This window comes from Doryrhamphus excisus, linkage group LG22 (assembly GCF_037039965.1).
Source record: "Doryrhamphus excisus strain RoL-2023G ecotype Guam linkage group LG22, RoL_Dexc_Guam_v1.1, whole genome shotgun sequence".
NCBI lineage: Eukaryota > Metazoa > Chordata > Actinopteri > Syngnathiformes > Syngnathidae > Doryrhamphus > Doryrhamphus excisus.
Genome location: NC_136378.1, coordinates 2,450,175 through 2,467,644, shown reverse-complemented (window position 1 = coordinate 2,467,644; position 17,470 = coordinate 2,450,175). Strand labels below are relative to the sequence as shown.

Below are 17,470 nucleotides of genomic sequence, written 5' to 3'. Positions count from 1 at the left end.
TGTATTTTACATGCACTGTGTAAATAAAATTAAAAAAAACGTTCATGACCAAACTAAAACTGCAAGTTTTTATGTTTAATCATTGACATAAAAATACTATGAAAACACCAAAATCAGTACTGCAGGCATATTCAAAGAAATAACAAAATGTACGTACCTTAAATGTATTTGTTCAGGTTTATTATTTACATTACCATAATTACACGTGACGTTTGCCAACACTAGGTGGCAGTGCAGCACACAACTATCTAATGACGTCACAACCCGAAGAAGAGTTCCGGTTGTAGCGGCAATGAAAGGAGAGCGTGCTACTTCCAAGTTGAGCAAATTATTGTAAAGGGAACATTAACTGCAGTTTATAGTAACCTGAGTACTAATAACAGCATCAGAAGGGATTTTTAAGTATTCACCGGGAAGATGTCTTTGGTTTGTGCAAGTAGGTTTGCCTTAATTCATTGATACGAAGAGTTGGCATTGCAAGCTAGCTTACGTGCCGCGCTAATGCTACTAGCTAATTTAGCTAACGTTAGCGGCCATGCAGTGTCGCCACTCACGTTGACAAAGCCCCGTTATGAATAGCGATCTTTTTGTTGTTCAATGAAGCGACTTTTACAATGTGATGTGAAATGTTTTTTTTTACAGTCTCCAACGAAGTACCGGAGCACCCGTGCGTCTCTCCGGTGTCTAACCAGGTGTTTGAGCGCCGGCTGATCGAGAAGTATATTGCAGAGAATGGGACGGACCCGATGAATGGACAGCCCCTGTCCGAGGAACAACTTGTAGATATCAAAGGTGAGACAAATAAACGGATGATCATTTTCACATATAACTTTTGCATTTTAAAAAATTACTTTAAATGTATATTTCTTGAATGCAATCGTTACCTGCTTGCATTGTAATGAAACGCTAACATGCAGAATGCATTGAAATTCCATAACAAACCCACAGTATTGTTTCACTGCCTAACCTAACCTTTATTTATGTGCCGTTTTTTTAATTTTTCTGCCAGTTTCCCACCCTATTAGACCAAAGGCACCATCGGCTACAAGCATTCCTGCCATACTAAAGTCCCTCCAAGATGAATGGGTGAGTGTTGATCGCCTGCAGCTATTCTTAGGGCTTAACAATAAATGCACTACTCACCTGTAACTGTCACTTCTAAATTGGAATGGTTCTCATCTCTGTACCATATGTATACAGTTGTAACCAAAGAACTAAGTAGATATTGATGCATCATTTTAATGCCCAAATTAACGAGTGCTGCTAATTTACTAGTATGGATTCCAGAGTCAATTGTGATGGTGTTGCATTCAAAAGATGTTGTAAAAGTACATACCTTATTTTCTGGACTATAAGTCGCTCCGGAGTTTAAGTCAATGCATAATTAGGTCGGAAAAAACATACCTAAGTCACACTGGAGTATAAGTCGCACATGACCAAAAGTACATAATTAGGAAGAAAAAACATACATAAGTTGCACTGGAGTATAAGTCGCACAATGCCAAAAATGCATAATTAGGTCGAAAAAAAACATACATAAGTCACGCCGGAGTATAAGTTGCACAAGGTCAAAAATGCATAATTAGATCGGGAAAAAAAACATACATAAGTCGCACTGGAGTATAAGTCGCACAGGACCAAAAGTATATAATTAGGTAGAAAAAACATACATAAGTTGCACTGGAGTATAAGTCGCACAATGCCAAAAATTCATAATTAGGTAGAAAAAAACATATATAAGTCACACTGGAGTATAAGTGGCATTTTTTGCGGGTAATTTATTTTAACTACTTGACCAAAACGGACATTACGTCCTCTTGGAAGGCAAGTTGTAACAATAAAAGAATAGAGAACAGGCTGAATAGGTGTAAGATATGCTAACACAATGCTAATTCAGCTACACAAAAAATAAACATGAACAGAAAAGGTGTCCAGTGTTTATGTAACATAAACACTTTTTTTCATTTATAAGTCGCTCTGGAGTATAAGTCGCAGGAACAGCCAACCTATGAAAAGAAGTGTGACTTATAGTCGGGAAAATACGCTAATATAGTAAAGTATAGTATACCTAGCAAACACTATTGTAATGGTAATCTAACATTGACACAATTTTGCATCTATGTTCACATTTTGTGCTTGTTTCCTTGTTCTGATGTTTCCTGTGTCCTTCCTGCGTCTCCTCTAGGACGCTGTAATGCTTCACAGCTTCACCCTGAGGCAGCAGCTGCAGACCACTCGGCAAGAACTCTCGCACGCGCTCTACCAACACGACGCCGCGTGCAGAGTCATCGCTCGACTCACCAAAGAGGTCACTGCGGCCAGAGAAGGTGGGGGGGGGGGCGGACGATGGTTTAGGTGGCGCGCCGTCGGAAATGTGAATAATGTCTTATAACATGAATGTCGTGTTTCCTTCTTCCGCAGCCCTCGCCACGCTCAAACCTCAGGCTGGGTTGATTGCGGCCCAGGCTGCTCCCGCCTCCCAGCCGGCTGCGGTGGTGAGTAGAGTCATAAATAATATAGTATTCATAAATGGATGATTGCGTAATGGTGTATAAGTAACGCTGGTCCTCTACACAATCTCTCAGGGCGCTGCTGGGGAGCCGATGGAGATTAGCGAACAAGTTGGCATGACTCCGGAAATCATCCAGAAAGTAATATTACCTGTTATGCTTATGTTTATTTTTAATGCTAATTTTTTAACCTAATTATTTCGCTTTCTGTTTGTAGCTCCAAGACAAAGCCACTATTCTCACCACAGAGAGAAAGAAGGTATAAGACGCTTAACTTTTATTTGTATTTTTGGTTTTATATCATTGTAACGTTTTTGTACCAACCGTCTTTGTCCAGAGAGGAAAAACTGTTCCAGAGGAGCTGGTCAGAGCTGAGGATCTCGGCAAGTACCGCCAAGCGGCCTCTCATGCTGTAAGTCTTTCTAGCAGTCCACAGCAGTCCACACTTCACATTGCGTAACCACACGTTCTTGGCTGCTTTCAGGGTCTCCACAGTGCCAGCGTGCCGGGTATTCTTGCTTTGGATCTGTGTCCCTCAGACACCAACAAAGTGCTCACAGGTGATGTGGATCGGCGACATAAACCTAGTCTTCTAGATCTTTCCGGGTCTGATGGAAGTCCGTGGTTTGCTTCTAGGTGGTGCTGATAAGAACGTGGTCGTATTCGACAAGAACGAGGAGCAGATTGTTGCAACACTGAAAGGTCACACCAAGAAGGTCACCTCCGTCATCTACCATCCATCCCAGGTAACAATTTCACTCTTTTTTTTTTTTTTTCATCGTTATTCAGGTATTGACTTTGTTTCTTCTTCCGTCTTCCAGTCGGTGGTTTTCTCTGCTTCTCCTGACACCACCATTCGTGTGTGGTCCGTCACCGGGGGCAACTGTGTCCAAGTGGTGCGTGCCCATGAGGCGGGTGTCACTGGACTCTCCTTGCACGCCACCGGGGACTATCTTCTCAGCTCCTCTGAGGATCAGGTATGTATGGAGCTTGAATCAAAACACAACACACTTAAGTCACCGAAAAAAAAACATGATTGATTTAACTGTCTTCTCCCCCCCGCTGCCATGTAGTACTGGGCCTTCTCTGACATCCAGACCGGCAGAGTCCTCACTAAAGTCACCGATGAAAGTGCAGGCTGTGGTAAGTTCCGCTGCGTTTGTCGGAATATCGGAGCGCTAATCCAGAAGCTAACTCTCATTTTCCTTTCCTATCACAGCCCTCACCTGTGCTCAGTTTCACCCCGATGGTCTCATCTTTGGTACTGGAACTGCCGATTCCCAGATCAAGATCTGGGACCTGAAGGAGCGCACCAACGTGGCCAACTTCCCGGGCCACTCCGGACCCGTCACCTCCATCGCTTTCTCTGAGAATGGATACTACCTGGCTACAGGTGACCGTTGAAAACAAGTTCTACATATACTGTGTATCGATACTTGGTGGAAAGTATTTTATTTTATTTTTTTGTAATCACATTGCGCTTCCCATCTTTTGTGCCCCAGGTGCACAGGATAGTTCCCTGAAACTTTGGGATCTGCGGAAACTGAAGAACTTCAAGACAATCACACTCGACAACAACTACGAGGTACGATGTCAGGATAAATGGCTAACGTTGGGAATAGCTTCATTAGCATCTTTTGTTAGGTGTGTTCCGATATCATACGGATATTGCAGCCTTGAATACCGGCTGATATCGATATTGAGCACATATCAACACGTATGAATAACTTTTTGCCATCGGTTGCATTCAACTTCCCCAGTTCTCTGCTACCACGAGAAACCCGTGCATGGCAAGTTTTACACTAAGCTGATATCACTCCTGCTCCATGCTACTTTGTTAGCATACTAGCAAACACACATGATCACATGGGCTTTATCTGATCGCTGCTGGGGAAAGGTCTGGAATCGACTGCTTGTATCAGATTCCCAGTATCATATATTTGAGATGCAGGCTGATAAAATCCAATAGTGTTTTTTCCTATCCCGATATCACATATAAATATTGGATCTGGGACATCCCGACTCTTGGTTGCATCACACAATCTCCTGACTGACAATTCTTACACTGGTTTTGGTGAATTACCTTACCATGGTTCTTACCCGCCATTTTGTTCTATTAGGTCAAGTCCCTCGTGTTTGACCAGAGTGGAACCTACCTGGCCGTCGGAGGCTCCGATATCCGCGTGTACATCTGCAAACAGTGGTCTGAGGTCCTCAATTTCACAGGTAAGTGCACACATGCTATTACATGAATTAATCCAAAGTCTCACATTCCGAGAATTTATTTTTTTTGTTGTTGTTGCCTGTGTAGACCACACAGGTTTGGTGACCGGAGTGTCCTTCGGCGAGAACGCTCGCTTCCTGACCTCTGCTGGAATGGACCGAAGTCTGAAGTTTTACAGTTTGTAGAAAGGCATAATTTGATAAAACACGAGGAAGGCGGTAGACCGGTCAGAGGTCGCAGATGCATATTTGGCATAGTCGTGTAATTTGTAGGTAAAGGAAAATCACTGCTAACTGTGCTTCTTTAGTGTGTTAGTCCTCATGTGCATGCATGAACACCATCAACTATTTCAAATCTCAGCATCCAAATTCATTTTTTTTTTAAGTGTCAATCTAAATATTGCGATATAACACACAAAAGCAGCTTCATGTGTTTTATTTTTCTAGCATCCCTGCTTATGCAGTTGTATTTTCTCATAGTTTGCGTGTTTGAGTGACAGTTACTAATCTAAAATGTCTCTTAATGTGGAGCCGTTTGTATGGTTAGATGAGAGTTTATCTGTAGTAACACAATACAGAAGCCAGAGATCAAACAGGTCTATGTCACGGTCGCTCCTTTTAATTTCCTGTATCCATCCTTCCATTGGGAATTTTGTTCAGTTTTGTTGATTGATTGATTGACATCAAATCGGTTATGTATTTCTCACAATGTGCTATTTTACCTGTTGGAACTGTGCTCTTTTACAATAAAATATCTTTTGTATGCCACTCTCCAGATTGCAGTTTCATTAAACAGGAAGTTTTATTTTCAGTTGGTCTGTCAGCTATGGAAAATGACACGCATTTTGTGCCATTTCATTTTTTTTTAAATATTCAAGCCATCTTAAATCAATATGCACTGTAGGTGAAATTTCCCAAATTGTCACAACTGTTCCTCAAATGGGCCTGTGGCAATGCTACACAAATACACATACACTTGTTCGTTACGACAAATAATGTTAAATTGATTTGAAAAAGCATGTTGAAAAATTGAAAGAAATATAACATTTAAAAACATGTAAATTACAATTAAAAAAAAAAATTAAACATTAAAAAATACAATTAAGTTGAAATGTTAGACACAAAACGAGGTTGTTCATAGTTAAAGAACGTTTTACTGTTAGAAAATTAGCAAAAAATGGAAAAGAAGATCAAAGAGTGAAAGCATTTTACAAAATATCAAAGTGGCCTTTGCAGCCTTTACATATTGACTAAGTGGCCTTCACTGGAAGAAGTTAAATATATGTAAACATTATACCAAACCTGCATTACACGTCCAGATTGATCACTAAGTATACTTCAAAATCCACAAGGAACATTTTAAGGAATATTTTATTCATCTAAACGTAAAGATTTTACTGTAAACGAACACCGCCGCGACTGACTGTGAAGGCCCTGGCCGCCATTGAATCAACACTCACTTCCGGGCTCTAGTGGCGGGTTTCTGCGTGTCACGTGAGACCGCAGTAACGTGACTTTACTAAACAGGAAGTGAGCGTCAAATCACAGAACTTGCCAAAAAACACGACGACTGAGCCGACTCGCTGTACGCTCACCATTGCCGGGACGGAGGGATTTAAGAAAAAAAAAACGCTTTGAGTCGTGTGGGAATCGAGCACACAAACAGGTGAGCCATTGTGAACGTTTTGTAATTTTGTGAGCATGCGCTACTCGGCTCCGTCTGTGCATCACTTTTAGCTATGAGATCATACATAACGTTGACTTTCTTTCAAACTGGTTACCATAAATGTTAACCTAACACAAACTTCTAATTAATAACAATGAACAGCGATATGTTTTCTGTGTTTTCTAAGCTTAGAGCTCCATTTTAATTAATACAGCGTGACCAAAAACTGTTGTGTTGTGAGTCATAACCGGAGACCAAAGGGGCTCTACTTTGTTGTTGTTTTTTTAATTTTATGAAAATATACCCTGTAGTATGTCGAACAAAGGAACAAAGCAAACTAAAGTTTTCGTTATTTTTCATTTGAAAATGATAAATAAATTCCGATTAAAAGTTGACCAATTCAATCAGTTGTCCATAACTTTATTTAAAAAAAAGGAGCTAACAAAGTTATATTAACCCTATAAAGTCACTCAGACATTGACAACACGTTGTATTATTTTGTTAAGATTAAAATATATATATATGAGGATGTTTTTTTGTCACAAGGAACAAATATAGTACTTGTTACTTGAATGAAAAAAATAGAAAAATTGAGAAAAAATATGTAGAATGGCACAAAATGCCCTGCATAAATCTCATTTATTATGGTTGTATTATTAGCAGATAAATTATAGGAGAGCGTAGAAGTTGGCACTTACAGACATAAGTGAACTGAAAGAATCTATTTATGCAAGAATGGAATTTTCTGTAAGACCGTGATGCTCCCACTTTACCACTTCCTGTATGTCTGCGATGCTTTTCTTTTTCCACAATGTACATGCTTGTTATTCCAACATGGAACGTACTGTACTGATCGTGTTTCTTTGGTGTTGTGCAGGCCAGCCATGGGCTCCATGTTCCGCAGCGAGGAGGTATGCCTGGTGCAGCTCTTCCTCCAGTCCGGCTCGGCCTACAACTGTGTCAGCGAGCTGGGAGAGCTGGGCCTGGTGGAGTTCAGAGATGTTAGTCTCTCTGTGTGCGTGGTCTTCAGGACAAAGAGAGGCCTCTTGTTTGCCTCGTGAACTGGTCACGCACTGTATAAATTTAATTTGATTTTCTAGTGTCTGCCTTCGCTTGTTTCCTTTCTTTTGGTTACAGTTGCTGAAATTACACCCTGTACTTGTACTTTACTTATCTACATACTAAATACATAAGGATGTGCACAAATCCCTTGTGACTACATGACTAATTTAACGCTTTTCTTCCTCTTTCCTCTCCTGTTTTAGTTGAATCCTAACGTGAACGCCTTTCAGAGGAAATTTGTCGGTGAAGTCAGACGATGTGAGGAGCTTGAGAAAACATTTTGTGAGTATTGATGGCCCCACTTACTCCACAATCCAATGGGAACTAGTCCAAGACTGGGAGAACTCATTTTTGTAGACGTGAGACGTCCGTATTTTGTGAGGTAGTTCACCGTTTTCTGTTGTTCCTTCAACAGTTCTGCTTTTTTTATTTCTTCTTTTACTGGTACCAGTAAAAGGTAACATGTGATGAAGACCATAGAACAGGAAATAGAACTACAATAGTAGTTGATAGTTTGACTCTGATGAATTCACTTATTTTATTTGATTGTTATTAAGTGGGGGCTGCACGGCGCGCAGACCTCACAGCTAGGAGACCAGAGTTCAATTCCACTCCACTGTGTGGAGTTTGCATGTTCTCCCCGTGCATGTGTGGGTTTTCTCCGGGTACTCCGGTTTCCTCCCACATTCCAAAAACATGCTAGGTTAAATGGCGACTCCAAATTGTCCATAGGTATGAATGTGAGTGTGAATGGTTGTTTGTCTGTATGTGCCCTGTGATTGGCTGGCCACCAGTCTCGCCCGAAGACAGCTGGGATAGGCTCCAGCACCCCCCGCAACCCTCGTGAGGATTAGCGGTAAAAAATGAATGAATGAATGAATGAGTTCTCCTCCAATTTTGTGTGGAAGTGGTAACTTTTTGGCTTCTTATTTTGTCTTTTCTAACCCTCGGCCATCTCTGTGTGGAGTTTGCATGTTCTCCCCGTGCATGCGTGGGTTTTCTCCGGGTACTCCGGTTTCCTCCCACATTCCAAAAAAAACATGCTAGGTTAATTGGCGACTCCAAATTGTCCATAGGTATGAATGTGAGTGTGAATGGTTGTTTGTCTATATGTGCCCTGTGATTGGCTGGCCACCAGTCCAGGGTGTACCCCGCCTCTCGCCCAAAGACAGCTGGGATAGGCTCCAGCACCCCCTGCGACTCTCGTGAGGATAATTGGTAGAAAATGAATGAATGAGTTCTCCTCCTACTTTGTGTGGAAGTGGTAACTTTTTGGCTTCTTATTTTGTCTTTCCCCACCCTCGCCCATCTCAGTGTGGAGTTTGCATGTTCTCCCCATGCATGCATGGGTTTTCTCCGGGTACTCCGTTTTTTTTCTTCCCACATTCCAAAAACATGCTAGGTTAATTGGCAACTCCAAATTGTCCATAGGTATGAATGTGAGTGTGAATGGTTGTTTGTCTATATGTGCCCTGTGATTGGCTGGCCACCAGTCCAGGGTGTACCCCGCCTCTCGCTTGAAGCCAGCTGGGATAGGCTCCAGGACCCCCTGCGACTCTTGTGAGGATAATTGGTAGAAAATGAATGAATGAATGAGTTCTCCTCCTACTTTGTGTGGAAGTGGTAACTTTTTGGCTTCTTATTTTGTCTTTCCCCACCCGTGCCCTGTGATTGGCTGGCCACCAGTCCAGGGTGTACCCCGCCTCTCGCCCGAATGCCAATTAAACTCCCTCTCATGCTCCTTGTCTGCTCCTCAGCCTTCCTAGAACAGGAGATCAACCGATCCCTGTCCCCTCCTTTGAACGGACGCCTCCCCCCTCCTTGCCCGACACCCTCGGCCCCGCAGCCGCGAGAGCTCATCACCATCGAGGAGGAGAGCGAGAGGCTGGCCAGAGAACTCAGAGAGGTGGGCTGAAACATCCTCTGTTTTTTCTTAGGTTGCCCCCCCCCCCCCTAATTTCTTATATTTTTCTAACCAGGTGTCCAGGAACAGAGACAGTCTTCGGGCTCAGCTGACCCAACTTTGCCAGTACAGAGGGGTCCTGACCAGGACACACTCCCTCACAGCCACCCAGGTTTAGACGAGGGCACCCTTTACTCCGCTACTTTAAAATCACATACCCCCCCAACCAATGCTGTTTTTTTTTTTTTTTTTTGACTGTTCTCAGGCACCCCCGTCTATGCTGGAAAACCAAGGCCTGTTCGATAACCGCCATGATGTCCACCTAAGGTACGTGTCATCAAGTCTATGGGATGCATCACACAAAATACCGTAAAGCAATGATAAAAGACGCAACAGGAAGTGAATTCTATGTATTACCAAAATGGGAACTCTGCATTTCTCTCAGTTTTGTGGCGGGCGTGGTCCACCCATGGAGGGTCCCGTCATTCGAGCGCCTGCTGTGGCGGGCGTGTCGCGGCTATATCATCGTGGATTTCCGAGAAATGGAGGATCGTCTCGAGCATCCCGACACGGTAGGAAGTGGGACAAAGAGAACGGGGATCACGTGCATTTTTCCCATGGGAATTATTTTCTCTTTTAGGGAGAGATGGTGCAGTGGACAGTGTTCCTTATTTCCTATTGGGGGGATCAGATTGGCCAGAAAGTGAAGAAGATATGCGACTGGTGGGTGAATCTTTACACTCTTACTGTAGAGCTTGTTATCTACAGTCATGGAGAATTATTTATCATAAGATATTTTTATTATCATTCATGATACCGCTGCTTTTTGTTGTGGTGGGAGTACAGACGAAATTATTAGAAAAGTCAGAGAAGAAATGGTCACACTAAAAGGATGGTTTGATGATAATAGATTGTCCTTGAACCTAAATAAAACTAAAATCATGCAGAAGGGACACACACCAGCAAATACAAATAGATGGTGTAGACATTGAAAGTGAAGGAAAATAAGTTTCTGGGGATCACAATACATGAAAATATGAGCTGGAAACCTCATATTACAAAAATACAACATAAGGTAGCCAGAAATATTTCAGTATTGAAATGTATTTAATTAATTAAAATTAAATAAAATTAAAATAAATTAAACCCATTATGTCATTGTATGGTCATATCACCTCGTACTTCGGTATGTGACCCAAAAAATTAAAATTAAAATTAAAATTAAAATTAAAATTAAAATTAAAATTAAAATTAAAATTAAAATTAAAATTAAAATTAAAATTAAAATTAAAATTAAAATTAAAATTAAAATTAAAATTAAAATTAAAATTAAAATTAAAATTAAAAAAAGAATAAAAATAAATAAAATAAAGTAAAACAACCTTAAATTATATTAGGAAAGCAGGAAGTGAACAAATGTAACAGTTACTGATTGTAAAAGTACCAGATGGAGGGGTAGGATTTAATAAGCTTTGCTTCTTCCTACTCCTTTTGGACATGTGGAACTGTGAACTGATTTTGTGATGCATTCAATTGTAATCTGATGCATGTTCAAATGAAATAAAACCATCTGTCCAAACAAATGTACCTTTAGTAGTCGCAGGCATTAAAATGGATCAACAAATGGAAGAAACATGGCTGGTCTAATCATGTGACTGTATTTGTTCCCCTTTGTTGCAGTTTCCGCACACAGACCTTTGCGTATCCAGAGAGCACGGCCGAAAGAGAGGAGATTCTCCAGGGTCTTCAAGGAAGAATTGAAGATATCAAATCTGTACGTCAAACCTTTTATAGTCTTTATCTGATTTCCCCATTTTTGCTTCCATTCTCAGTCGTGTCCAAATCTCCTGCAGGTGCTGTCTCAGACGGAGTCCTTCCTGCAGCAGCTTCTGATGCGTGCGGTGGCCGTGCTGCCCCAATGGAAGGTCCGCGTCCAGAAGTGCAAGGCGGTCCAGATGGTCCTGAACCTCTGCAGCCCCTCCGTCACTGACAAGTGCCTGATTGCCGAGGCGTGGTGTCCAGTCGCCAAGCTCCCCGAGCTGCACAGCGCCCTCAGAGAGGGAGGGGTGAGACACAAAAACCGTCCACATGTGAACCCCCCTTTTTAAAATTCCTGCGTCTCCTCAGAGAAAAAGCGGCAGCGGCGTCGACTCCTTCTACAACCGTTTACCATCATCTGCATCCCCGCCTACCTTGTTTCCCATCAACTCCTTCACCGCCGGTTTCCAGAACATCGTGGATGCCTACGGAGTGGCCAGCTATCGGGAAGTCAATCCTGGTGCGTCACGTCGAACAAACGTTACCAAACATGTTCTTCTTCTGTGGTACTTAATCTTTAATCTACAGCCGTGTACACCATCATTACATTCCCCTTCCTGTTTGCCGTCATGTTTGGGGATGTGGGTCACGGTGTGCTGATGACCTTGGCTGCCCTCTGGATGGTCCTGGAGGAGAAAGACCCCAAACTGAGAAGCAATAACAATGAGGTACTTGCACAAACCCCTTTTGAATCGGCTTTTTTTAATACTGTGGAAGATCTCCGAGGTGGACCTCAGTCCGCTTTGGGATGACTTCCTCGTACGTGGTTCACAACGGAAGTTGAAGGAGTCTCTTCCAGGGTCAAACCGTCTCAATTTCACTAACTTTGACTCTTAGGGGAACTTTGGGACAGTTTCGGGGTGGGGGGGGGGGTAAACGTTCGGGATTATGGTAATGGTTTAATTTCATTTGAACATGCATCAGATTACAATTGAATGCATCACATAATCAGTTCACAGTTCCACATGTCCAAATCCTACCCCTCCATCTGGTACTTTTACAATCAGTAACTGTTACATTTGTTCACTTCCTGCTTTCCTAATATAGTTTTAGTTTTTTTTTTTACTTTATTTTATAAATTTTTTTTAATTTTTTTGTCACGTACTGAAGTATGACCATACAATTATACAAAAATACTCAAGGCTATGGCAAATATGGCAAATTTTATTATTTATTTGTTATTTATTTTTTATTTTGTATATTTTATGTTTTGTTTTATTTGTTTTTTTTATTTATTTTTTATTTTATTTTGTATATTTTATGTTTTGTTTTATTTGTTATTTTAATTTATTATTTATTTTGTATATTCTATGTTTTGTTTTATTTGTTATTTTAAATTTTTTATTCATTTATTTATCTTTATTTTTTTACAATTGAATGCATCCCATAATCAGTTCCCAGTTCCACATGTCCAAAAGGAGTAGGAAGAAGCAAAGCTTATTAAATCCTACCCCTCCATCTGGTACTTTTACAATCAGTAACTGTTACATTTGTTCACTTCCTGCTTTCCTAATATAGTTTTTTTTTTTACTTTATTTTATTATTTTTTATATTTATTTTTTATTTAATTTTTTGTTGATATGACCATACAATTATACAAAAATACTCAAGGCTATGGCAAATATGGCAATTAAAAAAAAATTTTTTTTTAATTTTTAAAAAATGTTTTATTTTTATTTATTTATTTTTTATAGCTGCTTTGGATGTTTCCAAAATGGTGGTTAATGCTTGTGGTTGTATTGTATGCATATTTGTTGTTTTGTATTCTTCCACAAACTGTCTCATCTTGTCTTTTTGTGGCTAAGATCTGGAGGATGATGTTCGGGGGTCGCTACCTGATCCTACTGATGGGATTGTTCTCCATCTACACGGGAGCCATTTACAACGAGTGCTTCAGCCGAGGCCTCAGCACCTTCAGCTCAGCGTGGCACGTCAGGCCCATGTTTGAGAAAAACATTTGGAAGTGAGAACTTTATTATGATAGTATTTTGTATTTTTATTTATGTCGTTTTTTTTTTTTTTTTTATTTAATAATCTCGTGTCGTCTGTAGTGCATCTGTCCTGGAGGGGAACCAGTACCTGTCCATGGATCCGAACGTGACCGGTGTCTTCACCAGCCCTTATCCATTCGGCATTGATCCTGTATGTATCCTCAATCATCTTCACATCTTCACACCTTCAAGCTAATGTTGGCTTTTTCCAGATTTGGGGTTTGGCTAACAACAAGCTAACCTTTCTCAACTCATACAAGATGAAGATGTCCGTCATCATCGGCATCATCCACATGACCTTTGGAGTCTGTTTGTCCTTCTTCAACTATGTGTAGGTGGACCTTCAACACTTCGTCACTTCTGTTGCTTTTCCTGGCGTACCTGAACGCATCATCCGCCTCCATGTTTCCTCTGCAGGCATTTTGGCCAAGTGAGCAGGGTGTTCCTGGTGCTGATCCCGGAGCTGTTCTTCATGCTGTGTCTGTTCGGATACCTGGTGTTTATGGTGGTCTTCAAGTGGATCGCCTACACTCCAGCCCAGTCCAAAATGGCCCCGAGTATCCTCATTCATTTTATAGACATGTTCCTCTTCACGGAAAACGCAGACAACCCGCCTCTCTACACGGGACAGGTGTGTGTGTATGCGTGTGTGTTGCTAACAACACGGCTACTCTTTCTAATCACAACATTACGTACACAGCACGTCTAATGAGATAATGATGACGATGATGATGATGATTAGTTTGGTAATGGTAATGGTTTAATTTCATTTGAACATGCATCAGATTACAATTGAATGCATCACATAATCAGTTCACAGTTCCACATGTCCAAAAGGAGTAGGAAGAAGCAAAGCTTATTAAATCCTACCCCTCCATCTGGTACTTTTACAATCATTAACTGTTTGTTAACATTTGTTCACTTCCTGCTTTCCTAATATAATTTAAGTTTTTTTTTTAATTTAAATTTTAAATGTATAGTATAGTATTTATAGTTATAAGTATGTCATAAGTACTTATTTTCTATCACGTACTTCGGTACGTGACAAATTTTAATTTTAATTGAAATTTGTCATGTACAAAGTACGTGATTAAAAAAATTAAATAATTACATAAATTTAATTTATTTTTTATCACGTACCAAAGTACGTTTTTAATTTTAATTTTAATTTTAATTTTAATTTTAATTTTAATTTTAATTTTAATTTTAATTTTAATTTTAATTTTAATTTTAATTTTAATTTTAATTTTAATTTAGTATTTGTGATTTTACAAATAAGGAGTTAGTATGTTCTCTGTAGGCGGCGGCATTATGAATTATCCTTACTGACCTTTTTTTCCACTACATTTAGCGAGTGAAGATTGCTTTTATAGTTATTATTAGCCCATATTTCCACACAATAAGTAAGATATGGTAGAACCAGAGAGCAATAAAGAGTGTGGAGTGATTTCTGATTTGAATTGTTCAATATTGAAATATTTCCGGCTACCTTATGTTGTATATTTGTAATATGAAGTTTCCAGCTCAGTTTATTTGTTGATTGTGGACTCCATGTTCTGACTTCCGTTCACCAGGGTATCGTCCAAAAAGTTCTGGTGGTGCTGGCGCTGTGCTCCGTTCCCGTTCTCCTGTTTGGGAAACCCCTGTTTGAATACATGACACACAAGGGGAGACGGCGTCCGTCGGTAAGCGTGTCTCTTGACTTTTCACCACATATACATAACTCCCTACTGTGAAATCCAACATGTCTTCTGCAGCCTCAGGAAGAAGACAGACGCCCGCTGGTGGCCGACGAGAGCTCCATCAACACCCGGCAAGGGGAGACGGACAGGGGGTCCGCTGAGGTGGAGGTGAGGCCTTATAAAAGCTTAATGGGAAGCTTTGATAAGGATTTTACAAATTGTCTATTCATTCTTTCCTAATGCAGGAGTTTGATGCCGCCGACGTGTTCATGCATCAGGCCATCCACACCATCGAGTACTGCCTGGGCTGCATCTCCAACACGGCCTCTTATTTACGACTCTGGGCTCTCAGTCTGGCACACGCACGTCAGTAGCCGTCACATGACACACAGACTTCCTGTTATGTGCTCATTAATGCTGTGTCTTTTCCACAGAGCTGTCAGAGGTGCTGTGGGTCATGGTGATGCGCGTGGCGCTGAAGTGGCAGGGCTACGTGGGCTCTGCAGTTCTCTTTGTGGTCTTTGCCTTCTTCGCCGTGTTGACCATCTCCATCCTGCTTGTTATGGAGGGCCTGTCCGCTTTCCTTCATGCACTGCGTCTGCACTGGTACGTTTAGTTCTTACTGAGGAAGCCATTTTTGGTCATGGTAATGGTTTAATTTCATTTGAACATGCATCAGATTACAATTGAATGCATCACATAATCAGTTCACAGTTCCACATGTCCAAAAGGAGTAGGAAGAAGCAAAGCTTATTAAATCCTACCCCTCCATCTGGTACTTTTACAATCAGTAACTGTTACATTTGTTCACTTCCTGCTTTCCTAATATAGTTTAAGTTTTTTTAAATTATTTTTTATTTTATTTTTGTCACATAATCAGTTCCACATGTCCAAAAGGAGTAGGAAGAAGCAAAGCTTATTAAATCCTACCCCTCCATCTGGTACTTTTACAATCAGTAACTGTTACATTTGTTCACTTCCTGCTTTCCTAATATAGTTTTAGTTTTTTTAACTATTTGTAATTATTTTTTTTATTTTATTTTTGTCACATAATCAGTTCACAGTTCCACATGTCCAAAAGGAGTAGGAAGAAGCAAAGCTTATTAAATCCTACCTCTCCATCTGGTACTTTTACAATCAGTAACTGTTACATTTGTTCACTTCCTGCTTTCCTAATATATAGTTAAATTTAATTTTTTTTATTTTTTACAAATTTTATTTTTTTTTTAAATGTTTACAATTTTTTTACATTTTTAATTTAATTTAATTTTTGTCACATACTGAAATACGAGGTGATATGAGTATCCAATGCCATAATGGGTACCATAGTAACTGTCCATAGTGATATATATATATAGCACATCATGACTGGTTCAAGACTTTTTTTGCAAGTTCTGAGAAATGACATCCATATTTATAATTGTTTGAATCGAATTACTCCATTTTTTTTTGCATGATATTATTATTATTATTATTATTGTGTAAACTTTTGGTTTCTCTCGTCCAGGGTGGAGTTCCAGAACAAGTTCTACAGCGGCACAGGCTACAAGCTGAACCCATTCTCCTTCTCGTCTCTGATCAATGCATCAGCTGCTATATGATCATCATACTGACCAAAGAATTCACTAAAATGATTAATTTATGTACCTCATGAAGTCGTTAGCCTGCAGACGACCGAACACAAACTGTGTTCTGTGGCCCATGTGAGCCATGAAACGGTGTATTTGCACAATGAACATGACGGTGTTGACTGTTATTAGAATGACTATTCCCTTTTCTAATTTTATTATCTCAGTGTTACATACAAGCATTCTTATTCATTCCAAAAGCATAATCTTAGTGATTGAGTCTTTTCACTGTAATTAACATTATTGATTATCTTATGAGTTGAAAAGGGAGGTTTAAGGGAATGTATGTGGAATTGGGGTGTTTATCCAGGAATTTGGAATCGGCCAAAGGATAGCAGGTAATATTACGATTGTCGTCTGCTAAAGAAATATAGTTTATTCACAGTGTTGTGTTACTTAAGCATAACACATTTTAACTTAAAAAAAAAAAAATTAGTAGCAGTTTTCTTTTGTGCCTTACTCACATGGCAACACGTTGAACCACATTCTCTCGCCATTTTTTGCGCCGTCAAAGTGATCAAATTTGAAATTAAATGATTTTTCTGTATGATCACATGCAGTGTTGAGTCTTAATACATACGTCATAAATGAATGAATAATTTTGAGTGTACGTACAGTCTTATCTGTCGGCAGAACTTTAGAATATTCAATATTTGTTTCTGTAGGTTCCGCTTTTGATGACGTACCCGGATGTCGCACTGTCAAACCTAGTGTAACTTGTGTGTGCTTATATAATTTCGCTCTTTTTATTGGTAGACTACTGAACGTTTATTAACTTTACAAATATGTCTATTTTACAATGGGGTGGTTGAATAGTTTTGAGTGTATGTACAGTCTTATTTGTCGTTGGTGTTGGTGGCAGAAAATTAGAATATTCAATATTTGTTTCTGTAGGCTCCGCTTTTGATGACGTACCCGGATGTCGCACTGTCAAACCTAGTGTAACTTGTGTGTGCTTACATAATTTCGTTCTTTTTATTGGTAGGC

General features: G+C 40.0%; 2 protein-coding genes across 2 annotated transcripts; both read left to right on the top strand.

Annotated features, from left to right (window-relative positions):
- The first annotated feature begins 247 nt into the window (after nt 1-247).
- prpf19 (pre-mRNA processing factor 19) lies at nt 248-5,501 on the top strand. Its single transcript, XM_058063683.2, has 16 exons — nt 248-436; nt 643-792; nt 1,010-1,086; nt 2,186-2,327; nt 2,422-2,495; nt 2,586-2,651; nt 2,728-2,769; nt 2,848-2,922; nt 2,995-3,070; nt 3,147-3,256; nt 3,332-3,487; nt 3,584-3,653; nt 3,730-3,903; nt 4,013-4,095; nt 4,631-4,736; nt 4,822-5,501. Exons 1-16 carry the CDS (start codon nt 418-420, stop codon nt 4,917-4,919), a joined length of 1,518 nt encoding a protein of 505 aa, XP_057919666.1. The 5' UTR covers nt 248-417; the 3' UTR covers nt 4,920-5,501.
- A 731-nt stretch (nt 5,502-6,232) lies between these two features.
- On the top strand, nt 6,233-17,074 carry tcirg1b (T cell immune regulator 1, ATPase H+ transporting V0 subunit a3b). Its single transcript, XM_058063682.2, has 21 exons — nt 6,233-6,399; nt 7,277-7,400; nt 7,665-7,743; nt 9,219-9,367; nt 9,441-9,536; nt 9,630-9,691; nt 9,810-9,936; nt 10,005-10,087; nt 11,045-11,138; nt 11,218-11,430; nt 11,492-11,642; nt 11,711-11,850; nt 12,988-13,145; nt 13,234-13,324; nt 13,386-13,504; nt 13,591-13,804; nt 14,748-14,858; nt 14,931-15,023; nt 15,101-15,221; nt 15,290-15,461; nt 16,363-17,074. The coding sequence occupies exons 2-21, from the start codon at nt 7,284-7,286 to the stop codon at nt 16,454-16,456; spliced, it is 2,484 nt and encodes an 827-aa protein (XP_057919665.2). The 5' UTR covers nt 6,233-6,399; nt 7,277-7,283; the 3' UTR covers nt 16,457-17,074.
- Nucleotides 17,075-17,470: the final 396 nt, after the last annotated feature.

Coding starts and splice junctions, on each gene's coding strand:
- prpf19 (XM_058063683.2), top strand. Junction 793..1,009: donor ACAACTTGTAGATATCAAAG/GTGAGACAAATA, acceptor TTTTTCTGCCAG/TTTCCCACCCTATTAGACCA. Junction 2,923..2,994: donor GCCAAGCGGCCTCTCATGCT/GTAAGTCTTTCT, acceptor GGCTGCTTTCAG/GGTCTCCACAGTGCCAGCGT.
- tcirg1b (XM_058063682.2), top strand. CDS start 7,284: ATGGGCTCCATGTTCCGCAGCGAGGAGGTATGCCTGGTGCAGCTCTTC. Junction 7,744..9,218: donor GGAGCTTGAGAAAACATTTT/GTGAGTATTGAT, acceptor TCTGCTCCTCAG/CCTTCCTAGAACAGGAGATC. Junction 15,024..15,100: donor GGGGGTCCGCTGAGGTGGAG/GTGAGGCCTTAT, acceptor TTCCTAATGCAG/GAGTTTGATGCCGCCGACGT.